This window comes from Trichosurus vulpecula, chromosome 2 (assembly GCF_011100635.1).
Source record: "Trichosurus vulpecula isolate mTriVul1 chromosome 2, mTriVul1.pri, whole genome shotgun sequence".
NCBI classification, from domain to species: Eukaryota; Metazoa; Chordata; class Mammalia; order Diprotodontia; family Phalangeridae; genus Trichosurus; species Trichosurus vulpecula.
In genome coordinates, this window is record NC_050574.1 from 461,020,335 (window position 1) to 461,036,142 (window position 15,808).

At 37.5% G+C, this 15,808-nt stretch overlaps 1 protein-coding gene across 6 annotated transcripts in view; it reads right to left on the reverse strand.

The window, feature by feature from the left end:
* Positions 1–15,808, reverse strand: part of DMD (dystrophin) — a 1,925,924-nt gene that overhangs the window by 1,623,106 nt on the left and 287,010 nt on the right. For all 6 annotated transcript variants that reach the window (XM_036747778.1, XM_036747779.1, XM_036747772.1 and 3 more), the window contains 2 exons: positions 6,173–6,274; positions 5,964–6,071 (listed from right to left, as the gene is read on the reverse strand). In XM_036747778.1, coding sequence (XP_036603673.1) covers positions 5,964–6,071; positions 6,173–6,274 — 210 coding nt within the window. The remainder of the gene's footprint in view (positions 1–5,963; positions 6,072–6,172; positions 6,275–15,808) is intronic.

A 15,808-nucleotide genomic window follows, 5' to 3' on the forward strand; every position in this document is an offset into this window, starting at 1 on the left:
CTGAAGTCCTTTTATTCAATATGACATGGTAAAATACAAAGAACGTACATGGTTTTATTAGTAGAGATTGTTAAAGAGCTGCATGACCATCTGCTTTACTGCTGCAGTATAAGGGCCGGGGGACCCGACTATTTGACTTAAAACTGAAACTTCTTATGTGCTCTGTTTGTGAGGCCTTCACTTTCTCTTCGTACCTCTAGTGCTTAGCATTATGTTTTATATATAGGAAGCATTTAATAAGTGCTTTTCCTTTCATTCATTTTCTCTTTCATTTAGCCTACACAGAGCACTTTCTGGCTCTCTTATGCCCTTACGTATTATTTTTCATTAGAGAAACTTTCACGTATTCATATTCACATAACAGAATTGGAAGGGACCTTGGAAAACATCCCAAATAAGGGGGTACTGCCTTTCCTTGAAGACCTCCACTCAGAGAATACTTTTTGAGGCATTCCACTTGTAGAATGTCCTGTATCTCTGGCCTAGATATATAATTTAATTGGCATAAGAAATTCTGGGAGAAGAAATCTAATATTTAAGAGTTCCATTGGGACACTGAGGCTAAGTGATTTTCTAAGAATCATATAGTCAGTATGTGCCAGAAATAAGTGTTGAATCCCAGGTTTTCCTCAATGTAAGACCAGCTCCTATGACCTGACATTCTTCTGATCTCTGTGTTAGAATGAGTACACTATCTGGCTCAAACTTCCTGCACAAGATTCTGGTTATTCTCTTGGATCATGGTCTTTCCCTACAGACAGCTTCTTCTTCATGGTATGCAACAGTGAGCAGAACGTCAGATTAGGAGCCAGGCAACCATGGGTTCAAGTTTGATTTTGAACATATGATATATGACTATGGTCAAGTTGCTTAAATCTCTTCCATTTTCTCATCTGTAAAATGAAGACTGCAGTACATTCAACACCGTGTGGCCTGAGAATCAAATGAAAAATCTAGACAAAGAACTTTGCAACCTTAAAGTACTATGGCAATGACAGTTATTGTTACTTATATCATAATTGCTAATATTAGCCCCTTAAGAAGTGTGGCAAAAAAATTTTTTAAAAAAAAATTTTAAAAATTTTAAAAAAGAAGTGTGGCGATTGAATTCTGATAATTCTAAGGTCGACATCATGAAGTGGCAGCCACAAAAGCCAAAACAATCTTCTACCACATCAAGAGAATTTCACCATTCACTATTCAGAGGACAAAGTGTTTAGTCCCATTGCACTGCCTTGTATCAACCAATCTAATATCTTCAGTTTGGGGACTGGGCCAACTCACACTTTAGGCTGCATTTGTAAGTAACACTCAAAGTTTAAATGTCTATGTTGCTATTAGTTTTACAAAAAGCTTCTGTGTGATTTCATTGTAATGGAAGCAGAAAAGCACCTGGTTGGTAGGAAGATTCCAAACCATTTTATGTGAAGATTAAAAAAAAGAATCTAGGGATATTTATGAAATATAATATAAGTCACAGGCAAAATATTGTTCTAGTTTTCAGAATTTTTAAATGCTTCCCTATAGAAAATCTTATTATGATCAGCCAAGTGCAGAAGAAGGACTGAATTTGGAGACAAAGTTCCCAGAATCCAATCCTAATTGGGCCACCTATTACCTACTTGACCTTGGATAATTTACTTAACCTTTATTAATTTCAGTCTCATCGGTGTAAGATGAAGGATTTGGAAGAGTTATTTTAAAGGTTTTCCAAGATCTATGGCTCCATCCTGGGCCATCTCCAGTCATCCTGATGACTATCTGGTCACTGGACCCAAATGGCTCTGGAGGAAAAAGTGAGGCTGGTGACCTTGCGCAGCCCTCCTTCACTCAAATCCAAGTCAACTGCAAGTCACGTCATCATTTCCCTGATGTCGTGGTCCTCTTTGAGAATGAAGGACAAATACAACAATCATGAGACAATCTTAAAAATGGGCTTCATTTTGTTATGAATCCTGATTTTATCGGAGAAGCAGGTAAGGGTCACAGTGTCTAGAGCATGGGACCTAGAGTCAGGAAGACCTGGACTCAAAGCCATCCTCAGATATTTATTAGCTGTATGACCCTAAGTAAGTCACAAGTAACCTTAACCTCTGTTTGCTTCAGTTTCCTCAACTGTGAAATGAGGATAATGATAGCACCTACCTCCCAGAGTTTCTGTGTGGATCAAATGAGATAATATTTGAAAAGTGTCTAGCACAGTATTAGCACATAATAGGTGTCATATACATATTAAATAATAATAACAATACAAATTCAGACTGACACTGTGTGGCCTGGGCAAAGTCACTTAACTTCTCCCTGCCTTAGTTTCCTCATATATAAAATGTGCATAATTTTAGAACTTATTTCCCCAAATTGTCATGAGGACGAACGAGATAATGTTTGAGGCAAGATTTGAATTCAGGTCTTACTGACTCCAGTTCTAATTCTCTAACCACTACCTCATGATTCTTTCACACTTGATACATGATCTTGATGTTTCTATGCTCTCAAATATCCATATTTTTCATAATACTATTATACCAAAATATGTCGATTTTTCTAATTTGCATCCTCTCTAAATGAGATTCAAACATCACCCTGTGATTTATCTGTTCAATTGCTTCATAAAACACTTTAAAGATTTTTGATGACAGAAAAATGAAAAAAAAAATAGAGGACTTGAGCCTAAGGAGGATTACAGAAACTATCATCTCTAAATGCAAAATGGAGGGAAAAGTTAATGTTTATTTAATAATATAATTATCAAAGATGAGGCATGCCTAAAAGCAATACACTTGGGCAGCTAGGTGGTGCAGTGAGTAAAGCACCAGCCCTGGAGTCAGGAGGACCTGAGGTCAAATCTGGCCTCAGACACTTGATGCACTTAGTAGCTGTGTGACCTTGGGCAAGTCATTTCATCCCAATTGCCCTGCCTTCCCCCCTCCAAAAAAATGTACTTGAAAGTTTTTCAGAATTCTAAGCCTAACTTTATAAATATGCTTTTAGTTGTTTTAGACAAGTTGCAAAAAGTTTCTAAGCTCTGGGTTCCTCATTTCTCTAGACATCACCTTGATCATTCTCTCCCCTCAGACCCTGATGGAGACAGCCCAGGCTCCTGAACCCAAGAAAATTTGGAGTAAGTAGCAATGCTTCCAGTCTAACGTCAAGTGGTTCAACATCAGAAACTCATGTGATTTTGATCAGTGGAAATGATATTAAAGAAGAGGCATTAACATCTACTTTTTCTTTGCACCCTAAGGACCATGAGGCCTTTCCAGTTGATACCTTCCACGTGTTTTTTTTTTCTCTTCCATTAGAATGTGAGCTCTTTGATAGCAGGAACTATCTTATCTATTTGCATCCCTATTGCTTAGTGCAGTGCTCTTCACACAGTAAGAGCTTAATAAATGCATCATTCATTCATTCATACATTAGCACTAATGAGGTACCTGTGTGATGGAAAACTACTATGACAAATAGCTATGCATTAGAATATAGCAAAAATGACTAGAAACCCTGAATCACCATTGTTATAGTGTTTCCACCCATTATAAACTAAAATTTAAAAGGAAAATAAATGAGGTAAGTTCATTTACATTATTAATAAAGATAAGGAATAACCTAAAACCCTAAACTTGCTTAAAACCCTAACTTGCTTCATATAGGCACATTATGTTTTTATGTGCCATTTACGCAGAAATCCAGGATAAAAAATTGAAAGTATACTTTGTTTCTTAAGTACTTGATTTTAAGTACATGTATATCTCAGTGTGTGTGTGTGTGCGTGTGTGTGTGTGTGTATACACACATATAAACACGCACATATATACATATATATATATATATGTATATATATATGTATATATATATATACATATATATATACACACACACACACATATATGTAAGGACAGTGAGAAAGAGGACAGAGGGTGCCAAGAAACTACTAATTTTATAGTAGATTGCATTTACCTGAAAGATTATAGAAATTCACAGAGGAAGAAAAGATTTAAAACTTCGAATGAAAAGAATTACATATATTATGCATAAATTATCACTATTGTTTCTGACAATGTGCCTAGAAAATCATATCTTCTCTGTTTCTCCAAATCTATGTATCCTTTAATGCTCAGATCAAGTTTCACTTATTTGATACAGTCTCCCTCAGTATCCCAGTCTCTAGTAATCTATTTTCTGGACTCTTATTTCAAGTTGTCTGCTTCACATCATCCTTTTATTTTTGGTTTTCTAATTGGTTCCTGTTGCCTTCGGAATTATACTAAAAGTTCCTTGGGACAAAGTACTGGATTTTCTACTTTAATATGCCCTTGATCCTCTAAGCATTGTCATAATGTTGGATACAACCAGATTAAAGTCCGCATGACAAATGTTTCTTATTTTCCCTAAAGTACATAACAAAATGTTGGGCACAAAATATACTGATTAATTAATTGTGTAATACAAGTGAGATTCCACTATACACAAGTATACCACATTACTATTTTGGGGAAGGAGCTGCATCTGTGATTTCTTTGATATATTAAAAAACAACAACAACAAACCCCTATTGAGAAAACTTTCTCTGCTAATGCAGATTAGAACTAGGCCTACAAGTTTTAGTTTTCGCAAGCTCCTAGGAGGCAGTGAGAAGTTGAATGGCTTACCAGCCGTACAGCATATTTCTCAAATGTGATAGGTAGGCGCCTTGTCCACCCAGTAGAGATTAGTTTTCCCTAAAAGGCAACAAAACTGTCTCTGGGACTAGATTGTTCCTTGTCTTTCATGAAGCAGTTTTCTACCTGTTTACTTCCTTTTCCTAAGGGCATAGAAGTTCTACCCATGTGTAGTCTAGGCCACTCTGACTTGGTGGATTTCTGAGGATATTTCCATACAGAGGAATGTTTCCATATGGAGCTACATCCAGGGAAGCTAAGTACTTGTGTGTGCCTCATTTCATTCCAAATTAAAGCTGAACTAACAGGTTTTAGGCCTCCCTCTAACACCAAGTAATATAGTTTTGCCCCAAACTTTATGCTATTTTATAAGTGATTCCTCACATTTGGTATGCATACTTTCCTTTTAAAATCTCTAATTTACTTCAAAGCACAATTCAGGTGCTGTCTCCAATGTGAAACTTTTCTTAATTGTCTGTTCTCTCCCACTTGAATTTGCTTTGGATAACTTTATATATTTTTATGATTTATTTCTATATACTCTAGATTATATATAAGTATATATGTATATTCTATATATACATACATAGTAATATGAATGTATGTTCATATTACTATGTAAATATATATTCATATTACTGTGTACTATATAGAGGCAGCTAGGTGGTGCAGTGGGTAAAGTGCCAGGCCTGGATCCAGGACGACTCATCTTCCTGAGTTAAAATCTGGCCTCAGACACTTACTGTGTGACCCTGGTCAAGTCACTTAACCCTGCTTGCCTCTATCTCCTCATCTACACAATACCCTGGATAAGGAAATGGTAAACCACTCTAATATCTTTGCTAAGAAAACCTCAAAGGGAGTCCCAAAGACTTGGTCAGGACAGGAATGACTAATAACAAAATATGTAATGCGTACTATATGTATGTATGTGTATATGTGTGTATGTGTGTGTGTGTGTGTATATATATGTATGTATATATATATATATAACATTCACTGCCAGTAATATATAAGTTCTTCTTTGAGGTCAGAAATCAGTTTGGTCATTGTATCCTTAACTTATTCTCTTAATAAATGTTTGTTAAATCAAATAAAATTAAATAAAATAACTGAAGATCTTGTTGTACTTGTTTCCTCCATAATATAAAAAAGGCAATACTACATATTTTAAGAATGTTTTGTAAACAAAACTATGTGGAAAATTGGAACTGAACATCTCGTTTAAGATGAGAGTTGGAGCAGAAATGGCTATTAAAATGGATTATTGTTTTTAATAAAAGATTAAATGTAAGAGATACGTACAGCCAGCTTCCGAAGACTAGATAACATTTCATTCTGATCCTTGAAGCCAGTGGTATGAATATTGTTTACTGCGCTCTCTTTTTCAGAAAGCCACGTATCAAACAGGCACTGGAAGAAAACAGTGTTTGGTAAGAATATTCATAAGTTAACTGGTGAAGTGCAAAGTGTTCTTATTTGTTTTTAACACGCACTTTCCTACTGTGACTCACCTGTTCTTTGGTAAATCGTTGCCATTTGAGAAGGATATCTTGCAGAAGAACCCAGCGATCTTCTGTCCATCGACATATGTTGGCCCATCGGTCTCCCAAAACCTGGGGAGAAAGCAATCCAATAGTCCTTAGTAAATAACCAATGATAGCTGAGGACACTTTGAAATGACCATGAATGACTGCTTCAGTCTTTATTGCTTGAGTCTCCTACCTGTGCTAGGAGCTGTAAAGGACAGACACATTGTTTCTGGTTTATGGTTTAATCAGTACTGTCTTTGAATTATATTTAGACTACTACACTCAACTTTTCACCTTAGACAGAAAACCATAAAGTTCCTTGATACTCTGCTGAAATGGTGACTACTATTATTTGAAAAACCAACCTCGGTTAAAAAATGCAGTGAAACAATAAATGCAGGAATAAGCAAGGCATTTCAATACTAGCATGCAGAATATCTTAAAATACAAACCAAAGAATAAGAGGTGGGCTGCTAAACATAGTGCCAAAAAACAAACACATAAACAGCAATACTACTTTAAATGTAGAGGAAGGCTTGATCCAGACTAGGCAGCAGATTCTCAATTTCTCAAATTATATCTTGCTGATAGATATTGTTACACAAATTAGTAGGAAAAAACATAGACACAGGTTTCAATCTTAGAATACTCCAATGAATTGCAACAGATTACTCCAAAGCAATCATTTTGTGCATTTATCATCTTTCTAGGTACTTATGCATAAAGATATATTCATTATGATTTGTGAGATAAATATAGAAAAAGAAGAAAAATCATGCATTTTGTTCTCAAACTATGCTTTTTATGTATTTTACATATCATAAGCTTTAAAAAAAAGTCTTGATAGAGGAAATAAATGTCTTGACAGATGTTATGTGCCAAGTGCACACCTTAGGGAAAGACAAAGTAAACAGTTTGGTGAATTATTATACATTAATAATAGATGTGTTAGAGCCCTATGTTCTAACTTCTCTCTTATCTGTGTAAGCCAAGAATTGTTTGCCCATATCTATAAGTATTTTAGAGCAACAAGGATACAAATAATGTATTTTAAAAGTATCCATATACCTACAGAATAAAATTGATCCTGTATATGGATGCCAGAGCCAAGAAAAAAATGAATGCCTGTGACTTGTTTTTACACTTATATAATATGCTCCACATATTATATTTCATGAGAATTCTGACCTTAATAATTGATGGTGCGTAGTACATTGGCCAATCTATTGTAAGATAGATTGTCTTGAAGTAACAAAAGGAGAGCAAATAGGGCTTGTATTTTGGAAAGAACAAAGAACCAGAACTAACAGACTTTTAAAAATAAAATGTTCCTTCTTTGGTGCCCTTAAAGAGGGCACTGAGTGCATGTGTTAGTAGGATGCTATAAACTTTTTACTACTGTATTAGAAATGACCATATTACTCATGTGTAGCTCAGTTACAAGTGAATTTTCAGGTTTTTCCCAGAAGTGTCAATAAAATACTTTATGACATTCAGCAGCATCACATATATTTTAATGTCACTTATTTTCTTACACTTTTATAGTCTCTTTCTACTCACTAGTCTATCAAATATGCTAGTTACTAGAGAAACCATGACATTGAAATGGATGAAGCTAAGCAATAACAACAAACACTTTATCTTAAAACAACAGATTTAAAAACTTCAAGTACATAGAGTCTGATCATCGATTATTACAGATATGTTGTATTTTTTCCCTGAACTACAAGAAAAATTTACCTGGTAAACTTCCTTGCTGATGCCTATTACAGGCATTCCTGTTTATTAAAAGCCACTTGGTGCAATTGCACTAAATGAGTTATTAATAGACTAGTTAGTATAGGGCTTAAAATTTAGATAGATCAGTTAGCATCACGTAAGGTAGAACCCTGCACTACCACATAACTCCACCATTTACTCAAGTTTTAACCTCTTAAATTGTCTTGGGGAGAGGGAGAGAGGGGGGGGTAGAAGAAGAAGGGGAGAGATGGAGAGGGGGAGAGATGGAGAGGGGGAGAGAGGGAGGGGGAGAGAGGGAGAGGAAGGGAAAGAGGGAGGGGGAGAGAGAGGGAGAAATATTCATTACCACTGGAAACAAAACAAACCACTAAAATAAAGACAAACAGTATTTTGTGTATTGAAAACAATGCATATTGAGACTATAGAAAAGTAGACATTACTATTCTGCATTAAAGTAGGCATGCCCCCTTCCTTCCCAAAAATTCTAAGGTTCAAAACTGATAACATTTCTAACTTCTCATTCCACCCCATAGACCAGTCACCTATTTCCTTCAAATTCTAAATGAACTGGTTTGTCTTAGACACGTACTTTTCAATTTTATATAATCAAAATTGCCCACTTTATCACCGATGTTCCTTAGTATCCTTTGTACAGGTCAAGAAATCTTTCTCTATTCCTAGACATGAAAGGTAGTTGAAAGTTATGACGTCATCTTATGGATGTCATGGTCCTCTTTTAGAATGAAGGACAAAAAACCTTTGAGTAGTAGGGCCTGCCCCACTGGGGCCCCAAATGGCCAGTTCCCGTTGGATAATGCAGCTCTTCCTCTTTCCTCTCCTTTCCTTCCCTCCTCCTTCTTCTTCTGTCCACATAGGGTACAATACCCTTACCTGCTGGTTCTCTGCCCAAAGGAATATAAATTTGAGACCTGGGAAAGACCTTAGTTTGAAAAGGCCAAGGTCTCCCACTGCATATGGGACCAGCTCCAGTCATCCTGATCTGTATCTGGTCACTGGACCTAGATGGCTCCAGAGGAAAAAAGCGAAGCTGGTGACTTTGCACAGCCCTCCTTCATTTGTAAGTCATAACATCACCTTCCTGATGCCATGACCCTCTTTGAGAATGAAAGGCAACCAACATTATGGAATGTAGGTAAGTTCTGTTCTAAAGCCATTCTCTCCCTCTTTTCTGTCCCTGTCTCTTCCTTGATTCAAATTAATATATTTTCACACAAAACCATTTGTATGCATTTGTCTGTTCAGTCTTTCTTTATCCAGTTCAGATAAGAATGAGATCACCAGTCTGTCTTCTCCCTCCTTGCCTCCATGTTTGTTCACTCTTTATTGATCCCTTTATGCCAAATGGTAAATAAAGACCTCCTTTTTCTCATTAATACTTTCCCCTTTCTTTTCTTTCCTCTCTTAAACATAACAAAACACAACAAAATACTTGAAGTTATTTTCTGAATAGAGGTTTTTCTTCCTCCCCTTTATGATATAAGCAATTCATAATATTTAGTCCCCTTTCAATTGCTTAAATGTATTTATCTCACTATTTGTCTCTCACTGCTATGTTTTCACATCAAGGTTTCTAATCACCTTTGGCATTTTTATCAAGAATGCTTGAAAATGGGGGGCAGAGCCAAGATGGCTGCTGGAAAGCAGGGACTTGGGTGACTTCCCCCCAGGTCCCTCCAAAAACCTATGAAAAATGTCTCTGAACAAATTCTAGAGCTGCAGGACCCATGGAATACCAGAAGGAAGTAAGGCTCCAGCCCAGGACAGCCTGGATGGTCGCTCGGTAAGGTCTATCCCACGGAGATGGGAGTGGAGTGGAGCAGAGGCCAGCCTGGGCTGCCCCTGGACCAACCAGACCGGGAGCTGGGCAAAACAAGCCCTGGCACCCTGAATCAGTGGGCTCTGGCAGTTACCACATTTCTCAACCCACAAACACCAAAGACAACAGAGAAGGTTAGTGGGAAAAAACTGGGAGAACAGAGTGAAAGGAGCTCATGGTTCAGTTTGGCCACCGACCCAGGGGCAGCCCAGATGAGGCAGCTACAGAACTACAGCTGCAGTTTCTTCTGGCCCCAGGCCCATCTGGTGGGAGGAATTAAGTGGCAGATCTGAGCTGGAGTGCAGAGCCTGATCAGATCTGAGTCACAGTTGGCGGTTCTTAGGGGAGGAGGAAAACTGGTGTGGCAGAGCTTGCTGTGTAGAAAAAGCTCTGAAAACAGCAGCATAAACCCCTCAAGCTTGGGACAAAGTACTCTCTATTCTACAAGCAGTCATACCCCAATGAAAAACTCAAGGGTCAAGTAGTTGGCTGGGAATATGGCAAGGCAGTGAAAACAGACTCAGATTCAGACTCAGACTTTAGAATCCTTCTTACGTGACAAAGAAAACCAAAACATACAGCCAGAAGAAGTCAACAAAGTCAAAAAGCCAACATCAAAAGCCTCCAAGAAAAACATGAACTGGTCTCAGGCCATGGAAGAGCTCAAAAAGGATTTGGAAAAGCAAGTTAGAGAAGTAGAGGAAAAATTGGGAAGAGAAATGAGAAAGATGCGAGAAAACTATGAAAAACAAGTCAATGACTTGCTAAAGAAGACCCCAAAAAATACTGAAGAAAATAACACCTTAAAAAATAGAATAACTCAAATGGCAAAAGAGCTCCAAAAAGCCAATGAGGAGAAGAATGTCTTGAAAGGCAGAATTACCCAAATGGAAAACGAGGTCCCAAAGACCATTGAAGAAAATACCAACTTAAAAATTAGACTGGAGCAAGTGACTTTATGAGAAATCAAGATATTATAAAACAGAACCAAAGAAATGAAAAAGTGGAAGACAATGTGAAATATCTCAATGGAAAAACCACTGACCTGGAAAATAGATCTAGGAGAGATAATTTTAAAATTATTGGACTACCTGGAAGCCATGATCCAAAAAAGAGTCTAGATATCATCTTGCAAAAAATTATCAAGGAGAACTGCCCTGATATTCTAGAGGCAAAGGGTAAAATAGAAATTAAAAGAATCCACCAATTGCCTCCTGAAAAAGATCCCAAAAAGAACACTCCTAGGAATATTGTCACCAAATTCCAGAGTTCCCAGATCAAGGAGAAAATACTGCAAGCAGCCAGAAAGAAACAATTTGAGTGTTGTGGAAACACAATCAGAATAACACAAGATCTAGCAGCTTCTACATTAAGGGATTGAAGGGCTTGGAATATGATATTCTGAAGGTCAATGGAGCTAGGATTGAAACCAAGAATCACCTACCCAGCAAAACTGAGTATCATGCTCCAAGGCAAAATGTGGATTTTCAATAAAATAGAGGACTTTCAAGCTTTCTCAGTGAAAATACCAGAGCTGAATAGAAAATTTGACTTTCAAACACAATAAGCAAGAGAAGGTAATAAAGAAAGAGAAATCATAAGAGACTTACTAAAGTTGAACTGTTTTTTTACATTCCTACATGGCATGTTGATGTGTATAATTCATGAGACCTCAGGATTAGGGTAGCTGTATATATAGACAAAGGGTGAGTTGAATATGAAGGGATGATATCTAAAAAAAATCAAATTAAGGGATGAGAGAGGAATATATTGAGAGAAGGCAAAAGGGAGAGATAGAATGCAGTAAATTATCTCACATAAAAGTGGCAAGAAAAAGCAGTTCTGTTGGGAGGGAAGAGGGGCCAGATGACGTGGAATGAGTGAATCTTGCTCTCAGGATTTGACCTGAGGAGGGAATAACATACACACTCAATTGGGTATCTTACCCCACAGGAAAGAAGGAAGAAGGAGATAAAAAAGGGGGGATGATAGAAGGGAGGGGAAATAGGGGGAGGAGGTAATCAAAAGCAAACACTTTTGAAAAGGGACAGTGTCAAGGGAGAAAACTGGATAAAGGGGGATAGGATAGGAAGGAGCAAAATATGGTTAGTCTTTCACAACATGAGTATTATGGAAGGGTTTTGCATAATGATACACATGTGGCCTATCTTGAATTGCTTGCCTTCTTAGGGAGTGTGGGTGGGGAGGGAAGAGGGGAGAGAATTTGGAACTCAAAGTTTTAAAAGCAGATATTCAAAAAAAAAGGTTTTACATGAAACTAGGAAGTAAGATATACAGGCAACGGGGCATAGAAATCTATCTTTCCCTACAAGAAAGTAAGGGAAAGTAAGGGACGGGGGGCGTGGGGTGACTGAGGGGAGGGCTGACTGGGGAAAGGGGCAATCATAAAATATGCCATCTTGGAGTGGGGGGAGGGTATAAATGGGGAGAAAATTTGTAATTCAAACTCTTGTGCAAATTAATGCTGAAAACTTAAAATATTAAATAAATAATTAATTAAAAAATATCAGTCAAAAAGAAAAAAAAAGAATGCTTGAAAATGTATTTTTTATATTTTTTTATTTTTTATATTTAAGGTCTGTTTCTCCCATATAAAATTATACTAAGTTAAGTATAACATTATTTGCTGAAAAAGTTTATTAATAACCTCTTGGAGCATCATGTTATAATATTTTCTCTTCTTTATGGTAGTTTCTGCTTAGTCTCATGTGATTCTGATTATGGTTCTTTGAACTCTTAATTTTTTTGGCTTTTTGCAATATTTTTTTTCTCTTTGAATTGGAAGCTCAGTATTTTGTCAAATAGATTCCAGGGCATTTTCTGTTCTATTTTGTATTTTCAGGAGGTAATATCGCTCCCTGCCTCCCCCCATTTTCACTTTGCCCTCCAGTTCAAATAGACCTTGGCCGTTTTCATTTATAGCACCTTGAAATATGTTATACAGTTATATTTTCGTCATGACTTTTAAGGATTTTGATGATTCATAAATTCATAGTAGTGTGTGGGACGAGTGAAGACCTCTCATAAAAGGGAACAAATTAAATAAATAGAAATAAGTAGGATAGTGAGTCCCATTTCTCTACTTAGATATTTTCCCCTCCACAAGCTTAGCTAGTGACCGTAGGCCCCCGAGGTTAAGAACAGGTCCTGTGTATTTACGTAATGGCAAGAGGCCTGAAAGAAAGAAGGGTTGAGGTGAATAAGTGAGCAACCATAAAATTCTCCGAGGATAAGGATAAGACACAGGATACTCACCCCCTGTACATTGACCCCAAGATAAGAGAACCTCTGTTTGGGGAAGAATGGATGGAAAGCCGAAAAGCCAGGTGCAATATAGATGTGCAAGATTAGGTAACTAACAACTAATTCCTGCCTGTCACCGATAACCGAACTGTTTGTTTAATCGTCATTGTCATTTAAGACAGATTTACTACCTTGAGATTGATAGTAGAATGAAACAAGGATGGTGGGAAGTTTATGACTGTCTCCTGCTTGTAAAAATAACCATACTGTTTGTTTCTTGCCATTGGCCCTGGGTAGATTTATCACGTCTAGATTGTACCCTCAAAGCTTACGTCTGCAAGCTGAGAGGAAGGAGGTTGGGAGGGGGAATTGCGGTTAGGGACCTATATACCCCAATTTTCTGTGTCCAGTGCGCTCTGACACTGAGAGGACCCCCAGTCCTCTCGATGTCCGGGTTGCCCTTTCCTGCAGGATCGTAATAAATTTTCCTTTCTACTTTCACCTTGAGATGCCTCTGTTGTTAATTTTTGGATTCGTAAAATCCATCCCACACAGTAGGTATATTACATTTTCTTTTATCTAATTTCATTTTATTAATCTCTTGCTTCATTTCTTTCAGTCATTCCTGTATCCCATGTGGCCAATTCATTTTTTTTTTTCTGAGACTCTGCTTGAAGTTTTTGTGAGCTTACTCCCTTCTCCTAGATTTACTTATAGAGTGTCTCTAACCTCTTAGTATTTCTTCATTGCATTTAATGTTTTGCTTATGTTTTCAGGCTCAGATATTGATTTGGGATTTTGTGTCTGGGCTATTCCCCTTCAGCTGTCTTTTATGAGTTGAGTAGGTCTGATCTGGGCCTGTTCTCTCTGCAGTCTGGATGCTGCTATGCCTGTTCATGTACATGAGGAGGCTTTTTTAGGATACGCCCTCTTCCTGGTTTCTGTACTAGTCTTCTGGTAGACCACTGCAGATTCCAGCTTCAGTCAGACTCTGGTCCTCTCCTCCCTGAGTGATTCTCCCCATGCAAGTTAGTTCTAGGCTCCAATAGGATGTTGAGTATCACACTGGTGTCAGTACTTTTCAGTATCATCCTCTGGCACTGGTGCTCAGTTCTTGATTTGTTTCTGCCTCAGGCCTTGCCTTTCAATGCACTGAAAAGTACAAGACTAGGCCCTGTCTCCTTACACATTGATTTTCAAAGACTGTCTCTGTTCTGGATTCTGATCTAATAGTCCAGGGTCAGAAGATGGTTTCTGGTCCTCAATTACTAAGGAGTCACAATTGCTTGGGACATCCCTACTTAGACTTCAGGCTGACTGGCCTCCAGTCCACTTGTAAGTGTTTGCTCTGGCTTTAGCTTTTTTTATCACCACTGTGGGTCCCATTATCTGTGCTTTGAGTTAGCATCCCTGATATAAGATGTCTCTAACAACCTCTGCCAGGTTCTGGTCATCATTTTTTGCAACTGTGTTTCTTTGGAGTTTTCTTTACAATTGGTCTTTTTAGGGTTGATTTCCTGGGGATGATGTGGGAGAGCAAGCCTTCATTCCAACATTTCATAGTGACTATAATAACCAGAAGTTTGTAATTAATGATCAATACCCACAGACCTAGTGTTCTGTTTTGTTTTTCAGTGGACAGGTGTCCCAGACCCTCATGAAAGCAGCTTTTTTTTCTCAACTGAATACACACATGAAAAGGGTCAAGAGCCTAAGCCAATTCTCTTAAAGCCAGTTATAATTTCCATTCATTAAAACACATCAAATTATAATTGGTTAAGATGAAGTTCAAGTACACAGAAGGACTTTGTTATTCTTACAAAGCAAAAAAGGAAGTCCAAAAATTTATCCAGCAAACTCAGCATTTTCTAAATCCACTTCTACCAAGAGTAATAGCACAGCTGCTCTAAAAGAGAATGCTTCTCCTAAGTCAGGGGTGAGGAAACATATGGCCTCAGGTCCACATGTGGCCTTTTAGATCCTTGAGTGTGGCCTTTTGACTGAGTCCAAGTTTTATAGAAAAAATCTTTTTATTAAGGAGATTTGTTATGTGAAGTTTGGATTCAATCAAAGCACTGCATTTGAGGACCTAGAGGGTCACATGTGGCCTTAAGGCTGCACGATCCTCAACCCTATCCAAGTGTTACTTTATATATTTTGCAATCCTTAATTCTGCTAAAAATCAAATAAGCACTTAGTAAACTTAATAGAATTGGTGCATTTCCAATATAACATATTTCCTTTATCTTCTTAAAAATCACTTGCTGTGAGGAAGTTTTCATGCTACTTAATTCAGGATTCAGAATCTGTCAGTCAATGTTAGTAACATTCAAAGAAATGGAATATTCAAAGAACTTCTGAAAAATGCAGATTTGAATAACTTATGACACATTATGATTGGGAGAGTAGAAAGAGCACTGCTTTGGCTCTGCCACTGACTTGTTCCATCACCCTGGGCATGTCACACAAGAGGTAAGTTAATCCCCAAGCTTTTATTTGAGGAGCTACTCATGCCAAATATGCATATTGCAAGTCATATTCAGTCCGTGCCTCCCCAGACTCATTCTGGTCCTTGTCCCTTTGTCAGTGCCTTCCTTTCAACCCTTTAGTTCCTTTTTTATGTGTTGTTTTCCCCATTTAGAATATAAGCACCTTGAGGGCAGGGACCATTTTGCTTTTTCTTCATATAAATATTCCCACCACTTTGTATAGTGCTGGCACATATTAAACACTTAATAAACATTTACTCTATCTCTCTCTCTATCCATCCATTTGTC